The sequence below is a fragment of the Pseudorca crassidens genome, chromosome 10, assembly GCF_039906515.1.
Source record: "Pseudorca crassidens isolate mPseCra1 chromosome 10, mPseCra1.hap1, whole genome shotgun sequence".
Classification (NCBI taxonomy): Eukaryota; Metazoa; Chordata; class Mammalia; order Artiodactyla; family Delphinidae; genus Pseudorca; species Pseudorca crassidens.
Window position 1 is genome coordinate 36150220 of NC_090305.1, and position 16591 is coordinate 36166810.

Genomic DNA, 16591 nt, shown 5'->3' on the forward strand with positions numbered 1-16591 from the left:
TGGTACTCTCTGAGCCCCATAGATATGGCCAATTTTATTAAATATTAAACAAATATTTTAAGAGCCATGGTAAAATTTCCGAGTTTGCAACTGCCATCGCAGGCCCTTAGAACTCCTAATCAAAGATTCTTGCAGTAAACCTCACAAAGCTGTGTATAAGCCGTAAGAAAAGTCCCGAATGTGGGCTTCAATGTGGGTGAGCCAAGGTGAGGGGGAGAAATATCCAAACCATGAAAAGGTCATAAAAATGACTAAAGACTCCTCCCTTAAGGGCAGTGGCTCTTTGGGAATTATTCTCCACTCTCACTGCATATTAGAATCACTTGGGAAGTTTTTAAAAGGTCTGAGCTCTTCACCCCGATGCCTCCTCCAGGGGATTCTGGGGCCCAGGCAATGGCTGAGGTCCACTGCTTAAGATGCTCATGGGTCCAACGTGCTGCACTACAAGCGGCAGTATATTGACTATCAATAGGAACAAAACAGGAAACGTTGTTGTGACCTGCAGGAGGTGTTGGGAGGAGACTACAAATGGAATTGTTGAAGAAGAATTGTTGAATTTCAGAAGACCAAGACTTTGAAGGAAGGTATATTTAAAATTAAAATCCTGAAGGGTGAGTGTGGGCTTGCTCTGAAGGCCAGAACAGTGCTACAGCGGACTTTCTGGCAAAATGTAGAGAGAATATTGAGGCCAGAGGGAAGTTTCCCCCTGGAGTCATCTTCAAGAGGATGCGGGAGGACTTCTCTGGTGGTGCAGTGGTTGAGAATCCACCTGCCAATGCAGGGGACATGGGTTCGAGCCCTGGTCTGGGAGGATCCTGCATGCCGCAGAGCAACTGGGCCCATGAGCCACAATTACTGAGCCTGCGCTCTAGAGCCCGTGAGCCATAACTACTGAGCCCATGTGCCACAGCTGCTGAAACCCACGCACCTAGAGCCCGTGCTCAGCAACAATAGAAGCTGCTGCAGTGAGAGGCCCGCACACTGCGGCGAAGAGTGGGCCCCACTTGCTGCAACTAGAGAGGGCCCGCACGCAGCAGCGAAGACCCAACACAGCCATAAATAAATAAATAAATAAAAGAGGATGTGGGAAGCGTTCTCAGGAAGTAGCGTCCTAATAAGCGGAGGAATGCCCCATGGTGCTGGGGATGAAAGGCTCCCACGGGGAGGGCAGGAGGGCTGGCTGGCCGAGGCAGAGACATCGGCCGACTGCAGCAAGAGCGGCCGCTGCTGCAGTAACCTCCTGGCCAACGTGGAGGTCGAGTTCCTGGAGGAGAGGGGAGGGAAGCCAGGGGGGGTAGGAAGCAAGCAGAGCTTAGTGCAGAAGTGGCTGGTGCAACTATGCAGGTTGCCATGGCAGTGCACCCCTTTCTACTGGGTAATCCTGCTCCCATCCCAAGACACCCTCCACCACTCTTCTGCCCAAGATTGTCCTTGACCAGCCAAATCTACTTCCCCTTCTTATAGGAGAGGAGGGATGCTCATTTTGTCCTCTGCAACAAGAGTAGGGTCCGCATAACACACGATGCTCTTGAGCTGGAGTGAGCTGATGGCATGATGCCAAACTTTGATTCAGTAAGAGAAACACATTGGAGGGCAGGCAGGGGTTGGCTATTTTACCACTCGCTCCTGCATTCTCATGTGTTATGGATTCCAGCACGAACCCCTTGTAACCGAGCAGGAACCTCTGAGGCCTTCCCAGGATAGAACCCCCCACCCATGTCCTCTGCCCGCCTATTGTCTGTAGAAAACCTTCAGTCAAAGAATAAATTTAATCAGAGAGGTGAGAAAATACAAAAAGAAAAGAAAAAACAAGACCAAATAATAATACTTTAGTCATTAAACAAAGTCAAGGACCTTTATTTCTTCTTCAAGGACTACAGATAATATTCTGAGCCATGTCCTTTGAGCTGTCTTATAGATACTGAAACCCCCACCAGGTGGAAGAAGTTAACTGTATGCTGCCCACAAGCACATAGACCCAAGACCAGCTGGAACCAAACAATTGACGATGCTGGCTCCCAATTACCTACCTTGCCACCAACCAATCAGAAGAATGTGCACGAGCTGACCATGCCCTGTTCCTTGAACACTATAAGACTCCTCACTACCCCCTCCAGGGTGGTACACACAGTTTTGAGGGCATTAGCCTGCTGTGGTCCCCTCTGCCTGACAAAGCAATAGAGCTATTCTTTTTTACTTCACCCAAAACTCTATCTCTGCATTTCTACTCAGCAAGGGTGAACAGGGGCCGAGTTTCGGCAACACTCTCCCCAGCCCAGAAGCTTCATATTATGTGACATAAACCAATTCCCTCTTCTTTTTTTCAGTCTCTGCATGGACAAAAGTATATACATCGTGTTTGTATAAAGCAAGGGATATCCAGGTAAATTTGGAGGAATCAATTCATCGATTAAAGAATCAGGAAAAGACTTGTATGCAGAAAACTATAAGACACTGATGAAAGAAATTGGATGATACAAACAGATGGAGAGATATACCATGTTCCTGGATTGGAAGAATCAACATTGTGAAAATGACTATACTACCCAAAGCAATCTACAGATTCAATGCAATCCCTATCAAACTACCAATGGCATTTTTCACAGAACTAAAACAAAGAATTTCACAATTTGAATGGAAACACAAAAGACCCCGAATAGCTAAAGCAATCTTGAGAAAGAAAAACAGAGCTGGAGGAATCAGGCTCCCTGACTTCACACTATACTACAAAGCTACAGTAATCAAGACAGTATGGTACCGGCACAAAAATAGAAATATAGATCAATGGAACAGGATAAAAAACCCAGAGATAAACCCACCTTATCTTTGATAAATGAGGCAAGACTAAACAATGGAGAAAAGACAGCCTCTTCAATAAGTGGTGCTGGGAAAACTGGACAGCTACATGCAAAAGAATTAAATTAGAACATTTCCTAACACCATACACAAAAATAAACTCAAAATGGATTAAAGACCTAAATGTAAGGTCAGACACTATAAAACTCTTAGAGGAAAACATAGGCAGAACACTCTATGACATAAGTCACAGCAAGATCCTTTTTGACTCATCTCCTAGAAAAATGGAAATAAAACCAAAAATAAACAAATGGGACCTAATGAAACTTACAAGCTTTTGCACAGCAAAGGAAACCATAAACAAGAAGAAAAGACAGCCCTCAGAATGGGAGAAAATATTTGCAAATGAAGCAACTGACAAAGGATTAATCTCTAAAATATAGAAGCAGCTCAGGCAGCTCAATATCAAAAAAACAAACAACCCAGTCCAGAAATGGGCAGAAGACCTAAACAGACATTTCTCCCAAGAAGATATACAGATTGCCAACAAACACATGAAAGGATGGTCAACATCACTAATCATTAGAGAAATGCAAATCAAAACTACAATGAGATATCACCTCACACCGGTCAGAATGGCCATCATCAAAAAATCTAGAAACAATAAATGCTGGAGAGGGTGTGGAGAAAAGGGAACACTCTTGCACTGTTGGTGGGAATGTAAATTGATACAGCCACTATGGAGAACAGTATGGAGGTTCCTTAAAAAGCCTAAAAATAGAACTATCATATGACCCGGCAATCCCACTACTGGGCATATACCCTGAGAAAATCATAATTCAAAAACAGACATGTACCACAATGTTCATTGCAGCACTATTTACAATAGCCAGGACGTGGAAGCAACCTAAGTGTCCAACAACATATGACTGGATAAAGAAGAGGTGGCACATATATACAATGGAATATTTGTCAGCCATATAAAGAAACGAAATTGAGTTATTTATAGTGAGGTGGATGGACCTAGAGACTGTCATACAGAGTGAAGTAAGTCAGAAAGAGAAAAATAAATACTGTATGCTAACACATATATATGGACTCTAAAAAAAAAAAAAGGAAAGTTCTGAAGAACCTATGGGCAGGACAGGAATAAAGACGCAGACATAGAGAATGGACTTGAGGACACTGGGAGGGGGAAGGGTAAGCTGGGACGAAGTGAGAGGGTGGCATGGACATATATACACTACCAAATGTAAAACAGATAGCTAGTGGGAAGCAGCTGCATAGCACAGGGAGATCAGCTCGGTGCTTTGTGTCCACCTAGAGGGGTGGGATAGGGAGGGTAGGAGGGAGATGCAAGAGGGAGGGGATATGGAGATACATGTATACGTATAGCTGATTCACTTTGTTATACAGCAGAAACTAACACACCATTGTAAAGCAATTATACTCCAATGAAGATGTTAAAAAAAGAAAATCTGGTACTTGACTATTATATCCAACACTAGAAAAATATAAGCCACAATCTGTCTATTCAGAACAGTCCTTCCTGTAACAGTTGTGTGTTAAACTCTAATGTGCACACGAATCACTTGGGCATCTTATTACAACGCAGAATCTGATTCAGTGGGTCTGGGTGGGGCCTGAAATTCAACTCTTACAAGTCCCCAGGTGATGCAGATGGTGCTGACCCAGGACCACAAGCTCCTAAAGAATTCCAGATTTTTCTGTCAAGCTGGCTTTATCCTAACCAAGAAAAGAATATGTTTAGGCAATATCACAGTAAACATTTCTGAAATTGATAAAACTAGAACCGAGGGAAAAATGCTTGAATTATCTGCACTCCTTGTATAGTCATAGAACTGGACAACAGAATGTTAGAAATGGGAAAAATCTTGACAGATCACCTCCTTCTGCCTCTAAACACACAGATGGGGAAACAGAAGCCTTGAGAGGGACATAAGTTGACCAACCTTACGTAGCTAATTGATGTCACAACAGGTCTAAAATCCAGGCTTCCTGACTCTCCGTGAAGTGCTCTTTCTAACACTCTATGATTGGATTTTAAGAGATCTTCGCAACCTTTTTTTTCATAGACATGCCACTGTTAGCTTCACGGCCTTAGCAGTGGAGATTTTTTTCTGTTTTAACCCAAATACAAGCCACTTTAAGTGCAAGCACACTTCGGCCCCATGACTGGACCATGGTCCTGTTCTTCTTTTTAACCCTTGGATAATGGCCACTAAAAACACAGGTTGCCATGTTGACCATATGGAAAATACCCCCCAGTCATCTGTCTGTGATAAGCACAGTGGAAGAGTTGAATCATCACTACTAGGAAAAGAATCATAAAATTTATTATTTGTGAATTGGGCTTTAAATAACAGAGTTTAAAGCAATATTTGTATTAGAGTGTGATAAGGCCTAGCAAACCCAACAATTCCCAGATAAGAATACATGAAATCAGCTTCAGTGACTTGAAAGCTGTACTTTACAATCAATCCAAAGGCCACAATGGAACTTAGCAAAAATAACCACCCGCTAAGCGTTTAACCTGATTTTAAGTCTCTCAGAGTTGGGGGACAGATAAACACCAGCTGTCCCCTCTAAACAGCCCTCTCTGTTGGGCAGCATGAAACCTGGTAAAGTGTTGGGGCCAAGGAACCTACGGGTAAACACGCCCAGTATTTTCTGGGGTGGGCACCAAATTCCCCTCCACCTTTGGGCAGGGTGGGTAGAGATGAGGCCAAGCTCTGCCGGCTGCTGTGCACAGCTGAACCATGACTCCTGGTTTAAACCAGTTGATTCATTTTGTCCTCACTCCAACCTCAGGGAAAGAAGAAATGTAGGAAAGAGTTAAAGGAGTCCCTTTATCTCTCTGTGAAATCAAGGAGTGAATCAAGTACATTAAAATTATACAGCTTTCAAATACAGAACAAAATAGAAAATTCAAATATAGAACAAAGCAATAACAAAATGAAAATAATCCCATAGAGATGTTGCTGGGCAGCCATAAAATTATTAAATGACTATATAAGTACACAGTAAAAGCAAAGAGGAAACAACGTGAAGAAGACAGGTGACCCTTGTGACTCCTCTTCCCAACACCACCACTTCTGTCACCGGTGGGAGGAGGGTTGAAACATACTTGTATCCAGGGCAGACAGCGTGGGGCTTGACTCCTAGATCTACTGTTTAGAAAGGAACTTAACCTCTCTGAGTCTCAATTTCCTCACTTGTAAGATGGTGATAAATCCTACCTTGAAAGGTGGCTGTTAGTATTACATGAGATGGTGTATGTAACATTCCTGGCCAGCACAGGCACTTTCAAGACCAAGCTCCTATCACAGTAATCCGTTTGTTCATCCCACAAATATTTATTGAGCTCTGGCAATGCCCCAGCTGCTGCTGTCACAGGGGGAGACCCAGCAGTTACAAAAGAACAAAGTCATTGCCCTGGAGAATCTTATACTCTAGGGGCCCAAAGTGGGGGTGTGGGGGCAGGAGGACACATAAATACATAAACAAATATGTATGTCCTGTGCCAGGTGGGGAAAAGTGCCATGAAGGAAAAAGAAAGCAAGGTGAGGAGAGCAGACAGTGCAGCAGAGAGGCAAACATAACATCATTAGCATCCTCTAAATGTGCAAACTGCTCTCAGAAGTTACCTGCACCGTGGAGTGTAAAAATGCTACAGTGTAAAGCATTGGCTTCCACATGGGTAAATTACTGATATCCAGAAGGTCTTGATTAATTCCAGCAAATGTTCTTTTCAAACCTGCACGAACGCCTTGGGGTGGCTCATTAGTGAATTTGAGAGAAGTCTGTCATAAAAAGCAAATAGTAGTTTTGTTTCTATAAATTACTGTGAAGAATAAAATAGAAATTACAACACATCAGCCAACAATATGCTTATGGTACATAAATGGGCACCGTGTAAGCTACTTGCATTGATCAGAGCTAAAACCCAATAAATTAATACTGAGTCTTATAACTCTTCTGTGGGAATCTTTACCATATAATCTTGATAATTATAGTCAAGATTTTGACGATAATGGCATAAGATTTTGCAACGCAGCCTCTACTGGACCAGAAAGCCCTGTTATGTTTGCCATCTTTCCATAATCATATTTGTGCCATCTTTATTTGTATAACTCTCAAGGAAAGGATACTTATCTCACAGTAACAAACCTGAAGCAATGTAATGGGAAACCGATCGTGGGGCTCGGTAGTTAGCCACACTCGGAAAGTATCATTGCTGGCATCAGTGGTAGTTAATGTCTCTAGCAATTCTTCCATGAATTCTAGGCCGAGGTGACAATTCTGCAGTAATACCCAGCCACCCTGTATTCAAAAATGATTTCATATTAATTCCTTATAACTTTTTTTGCTACGACTTTAATAAAACAAAACATACAAACAAATTTTTTGAAACTTTTACTCAGGGCATAAGAATACTCTGTTTTGAGCACATATATTTTAATGAAATTGTTATATGTCAATACAATCTTCTTTTTTCTGTTAGTTGTAAAGCTGGTTACTTGGAATCAAGTGGGTTCAAAATGATTGTATCCTGCCATCCCTGGTTTAGAAGGGAACAAAAGTTAAAATTTGAAGTCAGACTTGTTTAAGTACAGTGTGTGCACCATCTAATGGTGGGAATGGGTATTTTGGAATTTGTAACTTAAATTGTCCTGCCTAGGGTAAATCAGAAGGGACTCACCCCGAAACCAAGTTGTCCACTGTCACAAAGAGAGACACACATTACCTCATGAAAGCTGGAGGTGTCGACGAAAACTCATTAACAATCAAGTTAGGAAGAAAAGAGAGAATTTTATTTGAGCCAAACTGAGGATTATAGCCTGGGAGACAGAAGCTCTGAGACCTGTCTTGCCTGTTACAAGTCAAAGGCAGAGTCATATACATTTTCGAGACAAAGGATCATACATCAAAATGACATGCTGACATTTCACATGAGGTTCACCAAAGATACACAGTCCAGGTACACATACAAAGCCAGCAACAAGTCACCATGGCTCCCTGCAGAGTTGGAAAAGCATGCTAATCTTTTAAGAAGTTACCTGGCTAGCGTCAGAAAAAAGGGGAAAAAAATTGATCTTTGCATTCGAGCAGGCATTCCCACCTTTGAGGAGGTCTGGTTAATGCGTTATGCAGATGCACATTGTACACTAAAAGGGGAGGGAGGAGGCCCAAATGAGCAGAGAGAGAGAATTTTATGCTTAAGTTTTCTTCTCCTGACTTAAAATACCAACTTTATTTCACCAGAGGCAATAAAATACATTTGGTGACATTTGCTACCATAATATTAAACCTTATTCTTTGCCATCACTCCTCCCAGATATTCCTGAAACCACAAAACTTTCTAAGCACTATCTAAATACTTGATAAAACCTTCTTTAACAATGTAATTCACATGACCGTCACAGTTCTATAAGAACACAGTTTATTAGCCAGACAATATCTTGATATACTTATATAATGAGATCAGATAAATACAGCTACAAATCATTGAGCTTAGTGTATATATGGTAAGGCCTGTATATACACCTTCTACTGCAAGAGAAAACAGAACTCAGACTGGCTTAAGCAGCAAAGGGGACTTGTTGGTCTAGACAACTGGGATGTCTAGACCAAGATGGACTTCATGGTTGGTTTGTGTCATCGTGGATCCAGTTACTCTCTGATTCCCTGCTCTGCATTCCACCGTGTCAGCTTTATCCTAAATCTTTCAAGTGGGTGTGGCTGTACCTATTCATGGGTTATTGTTGTTGTTTGTTTGTTTGTTTGATAATGCCATTATTATCAATATTTATCCTACCTTGAGACACAGAACATGGAAGTTATAAAAGCTAAGATTCCAAAGAAGGTTAATGTGAATGCTGTACCAAATTTAGAAGTTTCTCACTCGTGGAAACTGAAGAACTTATTTAAGACCCAAAGTCAAACTGTCAAATCACTCAATAGAGTGAATTATTTGATCTGAGTAAAAATAATTATATATAATTTCTTCAATATATATAAATTAAATACAATATATTATTGAATTTAATTAAGTGGTAAAGATTAAGGCTTGGCGCACTTGAGAATTAATGACTAGCCTGAAACTTTGATGAACCAAGCAGAGTTTTAGCCCATTAACCCTCTCCAGTCATTAATTCCCAGGGAAAAGCTGCACCACAGTTGCTACAGACGTTATGAGATCAAAAGCTTAAAAATAAACCAAGATCTTATTTTATTTTTATCAATGGCGCAATTTCTTATTGCTGCTGAGATTGCTATCTACCAACCATTTCTAGAAAATTAATGACCTGTGTATTTATTAGGTGTGATGAAAAATAGTTCTCAACATTCCATCCAGCTTGCAATTTTCAATAAAAACCATTATCAATATTTAAACATAACACCCTCAAATATTTCTTATTTGCCTGAAACTACCCATTAATGAAAAATGAAAGTCTCACTTTAACTGAAAATTGAAATTTGACTGTCTCAATCTGTCACTTCTTAAGCACTATCTATTAATATTGAACATGACATTCCAAGACTGCTAGAGCTGCATCCTTTAGGAACCAGAAAGTGTGGCTGCCAAATTAGCAAAAAATATTTAGTGAAAATAAAATGGAGCATATGCTATAGAAAATGGAACAAGTATTTTGTGGGGATGTCAGGAGCAAACTAGCTGGAGGTTTAAAATTTGTAGGAAATCAAAGGTTGACTCTATATACATAAATAAAAATGAAAAATAATGATTGAACATCACAGGTAGAATGCTTTGCCCATCACTGTGTTGGTCCTAAGTAGACCAGATGGCCAGAGGAATAATATCAAGAATGTTGCATGAAGAGTAGTTGTCCATTGCTACATACCTGCTGCATTGACATCTGAATCAGCTTTCGAGCATGTACTTCTTGTCCTTGCCCCATTGAGATAGTTCTGCATTCTGCAACACAGAAGAATCACTATGATAAAACATAAATTTTATAACAGGATTGGGACAAAAAATATATTTCTCTATGGTCATAGCCTCCCTCCTCCGTGGCTTCTAAGAAGATTTTGTTATTCAAACAAGTCTGGCTTTCAGTTGTGTTGATGAGAGAAATGAGTGGAGCAGAAACTGGAACGGGAAGGACAAGGAAAGAGAGACAAAAGGCACAAGGCAGGTCTTTTAGAGAGTTCTGGGGTCTTTGGAGATAACGAGGAGATAGATTGATGAGGGAGAGGCAGCTATAATGCTATCATAGGCATTAAGTGGGAAAGAGGATTTTTGAGTTTTGCTAAATTTTTAAATTAAATTATATTGGAGTATAGTTGCTTTACAATGTTGTGTTTGTTTCTGCTGTACAGCAAAGTGAATCAGTTATACATATACATATACCCACTCTTTTTTAGATTTCCTTCCCATTTAGGTCACCACAGAGCACTGAGTAGAGTTCCCTGTTCTGTGTTTTGACTAGAATATTTTTTTGGCGTTTTATCAGATGCTTCAGTAAAGATTTAGTTGGCTTTTTATTCTTTTACAATGTCAAGTTTGCAGTGTTTTGTCTGTCTGTCTGTTTGGGTTTTGTTTGCATATTTGTCCATTTTCCAAGATGGAACTTGCGGCAGCTCAGCCCCATGAGGGCTACATTCAGGGATAACTGCTCCTCAGGATTAAATCACCATCTTTTAACTGAGCATGAAGAAAAAGTGGAGGCCACTCCAAGATTAGAGGTGTGATTATAATTCAGCAGAATATACACTATATAGGCTTATTAGTGAATTTGATGTTCCAGGCAGAGAACCACACTTGTGCCTGTCACATGAATTCACTAAATTGCAGAAGTCTCTAAATCATGTTTGTGAAACTGGAATTAGAAATTAACTTTTAAGCAAGTCTTCGTGGACCCAGGTCTTCTTGAATTTTAGAGGCATGATCTCTAGATCTCTAGAGGCACAGGGAAAGGAGGTCAATGGAGACATTGTGAAGCAGTGTATGCTTTTGCCCTACTCTACTGGAGGCGCCTGAATCCTCAGAAAAAAGGGCTGCTGTAGCTGGGCAAACAATGAGGCTGATTTGGAAACTTTAGAAGTTACAGAGGATGAGAGAAATTCACGGGGTGGAGTTAGAAGTATGTCAGGAACCAGAGAAGAAGTTGCCAGGGCACACCATTTAAAATATAGCACCATGGGGTTAATGGCCAGAGATTCTGTGAGGGTTCGCAGGGTGCAGCATTAGGATTTTTTGTGGACTCAGGGTCACAGGGTGAAACTCTGCAGTGGGTGCCTGAGAGAGGATGGCAGAGCACTGCTTGAAAAACTGGGAACTGCAATTGTCCAAAGGTCACTGAACAAAGCTGGATTTTCCCACCAAAGCCCTCATGAATGTCTCCTGCTCAAGGGGAACCAGGCACTGCTCCCAGGGCATCTGAGAAGAATCCACACACCCTATAATAGGAGAAGGAAGGAGAGGTGGAACTTGAAAGGGAGGAGCCTCCAAACTGTACAAAGAGATAGAGCCCCTCTTGTTTCAGAAGAACCCACAAATGTTAGGTAGGTCAATGGAGGAAAGTTTGATAGGGACAAAAATTATTAACATGTGAGCATGAGCCACAATCTATCTCCCCTGTCCTTCCAACTCTTCTGAAATACACCTTTTAAAAGGAAGGACTGGTTTTTGTTCAGGTGGCCTGAGTTTCTTATCTTGACCCGGGTCAAGAGGAGACTTAGAGGCATTCCTTCAAAACAAACCCAGAATCTGACCACTTCTGGACATCTACACTTTTAGTCCCCGGTCCATCACCTCTTGCCTGTATTCTTGCAGTAGCCTACTAACTGGTTACCTCTCCCACTCCTTTTCTCTACTAGTTATTCTTCCCACGGCAGACAGAGGAATTCTGTCGAGTCCTAAATCAGATTACGTCCATCCTCTGCTCAGAAACATCCAATGGCTTCCCATTTCATTCCGCACAAAATCCAGAATCCAATTCAAATTCTTACCTCTAAGACCCTACACAATTGGCTCCCACTGCTACCGCACTCTACACACACACACACACACACACACAAACACACACTTTTTAGGATCTCACCACCATTCATTCACTCTTCTCCAGCCACACTGGCCTCCTCCCTCCTCCCCAGGCACACTCCAGCCTCACCTCTGTTCTCTCTGTCTGAAATGTGTCTCCTCGAACACTCCACTGACTTAATTCCTTACATCTCAGGTCTTCCTCACCTTCTCAACAAGGCCTTCCCTGACCATCTGATCTAGTACAGCATACCTATCCCCGTCACTCTGCCCCTTACCCTACTTTTTCTTAGCATATTATATACTTTTTAGCATATTATATACTCACTTGTTAATTAATTACTGTCTGTTTTCCCCTGACACTAGAACATCAGCTCCACAAGGGACTTATATCACTGTGGCTTATCCAGCACCTAGACAGTGCGTAGCACTCAGTAGATACTCAATAAATATTTTCTCAAACTTTAAAAACAGATATAATTCACATATCATAAAACTTACCCCTTTAAAGTCTACAATTCAATGTTTTTTTAGTATATTCATAGAGTTGTGGAACCATTACTACTGTCCAATTTCAGATCATTTTCACCAGTCCAAAAAGAAACTCCACATCCATTAGCAGTCCCCATCACCCTCTCCCACTCTAGCAACCACTAATCTACTTTCTATCTCTATTCTAGACATTTCATATAAATGGAATTATACGTGACCTTTTGTGTCTGTCTTCTTTTACTTAGCATAATATTTTCAAGGTTCTTCCATATTGTAGCATGCATCACAACTTCATTCCTTTTTATGGCTGAGTAGTAGTCCCTTACACAGATGTACTATATTTTGTTTATCCATTCATCAGCTGATGGACATTTGGGTTGTTTCCACTTTTTGGCGAGTATGAATAATGCTGCTATGAACATTCATGTATAAGCCTTTGTGTGGACATGTTGTCAATTCTCTTAGATATAGACTTAGGAGTAGAATTGTTGGGTCTTACTGCAATTCTATGCTTAACTTTTTGAGGGACTGTCAGGCTGTTTTCCAAAGCAGCTACACCACTTTACAGTTCCATCAGCAATGTATAAAAGTTCTAATTTTTCCGCATCCTTCTCAACACTTGCTATTGTCCATCTTTTTGATTATAGCCATCTTGAAATGAAGTGGTATCTCACTGTAGTTTTGATATCCATTTCCCTAATGATTAATGGTGTTGAGTAACTTTTCATGTGCTTATTGGCCATATGTATATCTTCTTTGGAGAAATGTCTATTCAAATCCATGGCTCATTTTTTAACTGGGTTATTTGACTCTTTATTTATGCATTGTAAGAAGTTCTTTTTACATTTTGTATACCAGATACTTATCAGATATATTATTTGCAAATACTTTCTCTCATATTGTATTAATAGGTTGTCTTTTTCACTTTCTTGATGGTATTCGTTGAAGTACAAAAGTTTTCAATTTTGTTTAAGTCCAATTTATCTATTTTCTCTTTTGTTTCCCATGTTTTAAGTGTCATATCTAGAAAATTACTGCCTAATCCAGTCACAAAGATTTATTCCTACATTTTCTTCTAAGAGTTTGATAGTTTTAGCTCTTACATTTATGTCTCTGATAATTTTGAGTTAATTTTTGTATATGGTGTGAAATAAAGGTCAAACTTTATTCTTTTGAAAGTATTGATAGATATTAGTTTTTCCAGCATGGTTTGTTGAAGAGGCTGTCCTTTCTCCATTGAATGGTCTGGCACCCTTGTTGAGAAACAACTGACCATAAATGAGGGTTATTTCTGGACCCCCAATTCTATACCATTGATATATATGTCTATCCTTATGCCAGTACCATTCTGTCTGATTACTGTAGCTTTGTAGTAGGTTTTAAAAAGTAGGAAGTGTGAGTTCCACACCTTTGTTCTTTTTTTACAAGGTTGTTTTGGCTATTCTGGGTTCCATGTATTTCCATATGAATTTTAGGATCAGCTTGTCAATTTCCACCAAAAAAAGGCAGCTGGGATTTTGATGGGAGTTGCTTTAAAGCTGTTAGATCAATTTGGAGAGTGCTGTCATCTTATCAATTTAAAGTCTTCTGGGAATTCCCTGGCAGTCCAGTAGTTAGGACTCAACACTTTCACTGCTGTGGCCCAGTCTCAATCCCTGGTCAGGGCAGTAAAATCCCACAAGTTGGGCAGCACGGCCAAAATAATAATAATAACAATAAAAAAATAAAGTCTTTCTGTCCATGAACATGGGATGTCTTTCTATTTTTATCATCATCATTATTATATCTTCTTTAATTTTTCAACTGTTTTGTAGTTTTCAACTCACAAGCTTTGCACTTCTTTGTTAAATTTATTCCTAAGTATCTTATGATATTGTAAATGAAATTGCATTTATAATTATATAAATTTTTGGTTTGTTTATATATTAATTTTTGGTTTTTTCTTGCTAGTGTGTAGAAAAACAATGGATTTTCAAATAGGATCTTGTGTTCTGCGATCTTGTTGAACTTGTTTATTAGCCCTAGTAGTCTTTTGGTGAACTGCTTAGGCTTTTCTATATGCAAAATCATGTCATCTTCAAATTGAGATGGTTTTACTTCTTCTTTTCCAGTGTGAATGCCATTTATTTCTTCCTCTGGTCTGACTAAAACCTCCAATACAGTGCTGAGTAGAAGTACAAGTAGACATTCTTCTCTTGCTCCTGATGTTTGGGGAAAAATATTCAGTCTTTCAACATTATGTAGGATGTTAGCTGTGGGATTTTGTAGGTGCCCTCATCAGGTTGAAGAAGTTCCCTTTTATTCCTAGTTTGTTGAGCAATTTCATCATGAAAGAGAGTTGGATTTTTTCAATGCTTTTTCTGCAACTATTAAGATAACCATGTGGTTTTTGTTCTTTCTTCTATTAACATGGTGTATTACATTGATTAATTTCCATATGTTTAACCAACCTTGCATTCTTGGGATAAATCCCCTTGGTCATGGTGTATAATCCTTTTTATATGGTGCTGGATTTGGTTTGATAGATTTTGTTGAGAATTTTTGTTTCTATATTCAAAAAGGATATTGGTTTCCTTCTAATGTCTTTGTCTAGAATTGGTATCAGAGTAATATGGGCTCACAGAATGAGTTGGGAAGTATTCTCTTTTATTTTTTGGAAAGATTTGTGAAGAATTGGTGGTATTCATTAAACATTCAGTAGAATTCACCCATAAAGGCATCCAGTCCTGGTATTTCTTTTCTTGGGAAGTTTTTGATTACTAAATCAATCTATTTACTTTTTTTTGAATTTTATTTCATTATTTTTTATACAGCAGGTTCTTATTAGTTAACCATTTTATACATATTAGTGTATATATGTCAATCCCAATCTCCCAATTCACCACCACCACCACCACCCCCACGCCACTTGCCCCCCTTGGTGTCTGTACATTTGTTCTCTACATCTGTGTCTCTATTTCTGCCCTGCAAACCGGTGCATCTGTACCATTTTTCTAGGTTCCACATATATGCATTAATATATGATATTTGTTTTTCTCTTTCTGACTTACTTCACTCTGTATGACAGTCTCTAGATCCATCTATGTCTCTACAAATGACCCAATTTCGTTCATTTTATGGATGAGTAATATTCCATTGTATATATGTACCACATCTTCTTTATCCATTCATCTGTCGATGGGCATTTAGGTTGCTTCCATGACCTGTCTATTGTAAATAGTGCTGAAATGAACATTAGGGTGCATATGTCTTTTTGAGTTATGGTTTTCTCTGGGTATATGCCCAGTAGTGGGATTGTTGGGTCATATGGTAATTCTATTTTTAGTTTTTTAAGGAACCTCCATACTGTTCTTCAAAGTGGCTGTATCAATTTACATTCCCACCAACAGTGCAAGAGGGTTCCCTTTTCTCCACACCCTCTCCAGCATTTGTTGTTTGTAGATTTTCTGATGATGCCCATTCTAACTGGTGTGAGGTGATACCTCATTGTAGTTTTGACTTGCATTTCTCTAATAATTAGTGATGTTGAGCAGCTTTTCATGTGCTTCTTGGCCATCTGTATGTCTTCTTTGGAGAAATGTCCATTTAGGTCTTCTACCCATTTTTTTATTGTGTTGTTTGTTTCTTTAATATTGAGCTTCATGAGCTGTTTATACATTTTGGAGATTAATACTTTGTCCGTTGATTCATTTGCAAATATTTTCTCCGATTGTGAGGGTTGTCTTTTCGTCTTGTTTGTAGTTTCCTTTGTTTTGTAAAAGCTTTTAAGTTTCATTAGGTCCCATTTGTTTATTTTTGTTTTTATTTCCATTACTCTAGGAGGTGAATCAAAAAAGATCTTGCTGTGATTTATGTCAGAGAGTGTTCTTTCTATGTTTTCCTCTAAGAGTTTTATAGTGTTCAGTCTTAAATTTAGGTCTCTAATCCATTTTGAGTTTATTTTTGTGTATGGTGTTAGGGAGTGTTCTAATTTCATTCTTTTACATGTAGCTGTCCAGTTTTCCCAGCACCACTTATTGAAGAGTCTGTCTTTTCTCCATTGTATATCCTTGCCTCCTTTGTCATAGATTAGTTGACCATAGGTGTGTGGGTTTATCTCTGGGCTTTCTATCCTGTTCCATTGATCTATATTTCTGTTTTTGTGCCAGTACCATATTGTCTTGATTACTGTAGCTTTGTAGCATAGTCTGAAGTCAGGGAGCTTGATTCCTCCAGCTCTGTTTTTCTTTCTCAAGATTGCTTTGGCTATTCGGGGTCTTTTTTGTTTCCATACAA

General features: G+C 39.6%; 1 protein-coding gene across 23 annotated transcripts in view; it reads right to left on the bottom strand.

The window, feature by feature from the left end:
* Positions 1-16591, bottom strand: part of DNAH8 (dynein axonemal heavy chain 8) — a 327555-nt gene that overhangs the window by 51143 nt on the left and 259821 nt on the right. For 20 of the 23 annotated variants that reach the window (XM_067753082.1, XM_067753094.1, XM_067753083.1 and 17 more), the window contains 3 exons: positions 9684-9757; positions 6988-7140; positions 6465-6620 (listed from right to left, as the gene is read on the bottom strand). In XM_067753082.1, coding sequence (XP_067609183.1) covers positions 6465-6620; positions 6988-7140; positions 9684-9757 — 383 coding nt within the window. Of the gene's footprint in view, positions 1-6464; positions 6621-6987; positions 7141-9683; positions 9758-16591 lie in introns of those variants that run through there. The other 3 variants (XM_067753092.1, XR_010946846.1, XM_067753089.1) reach the window with 2 other exon arrangements.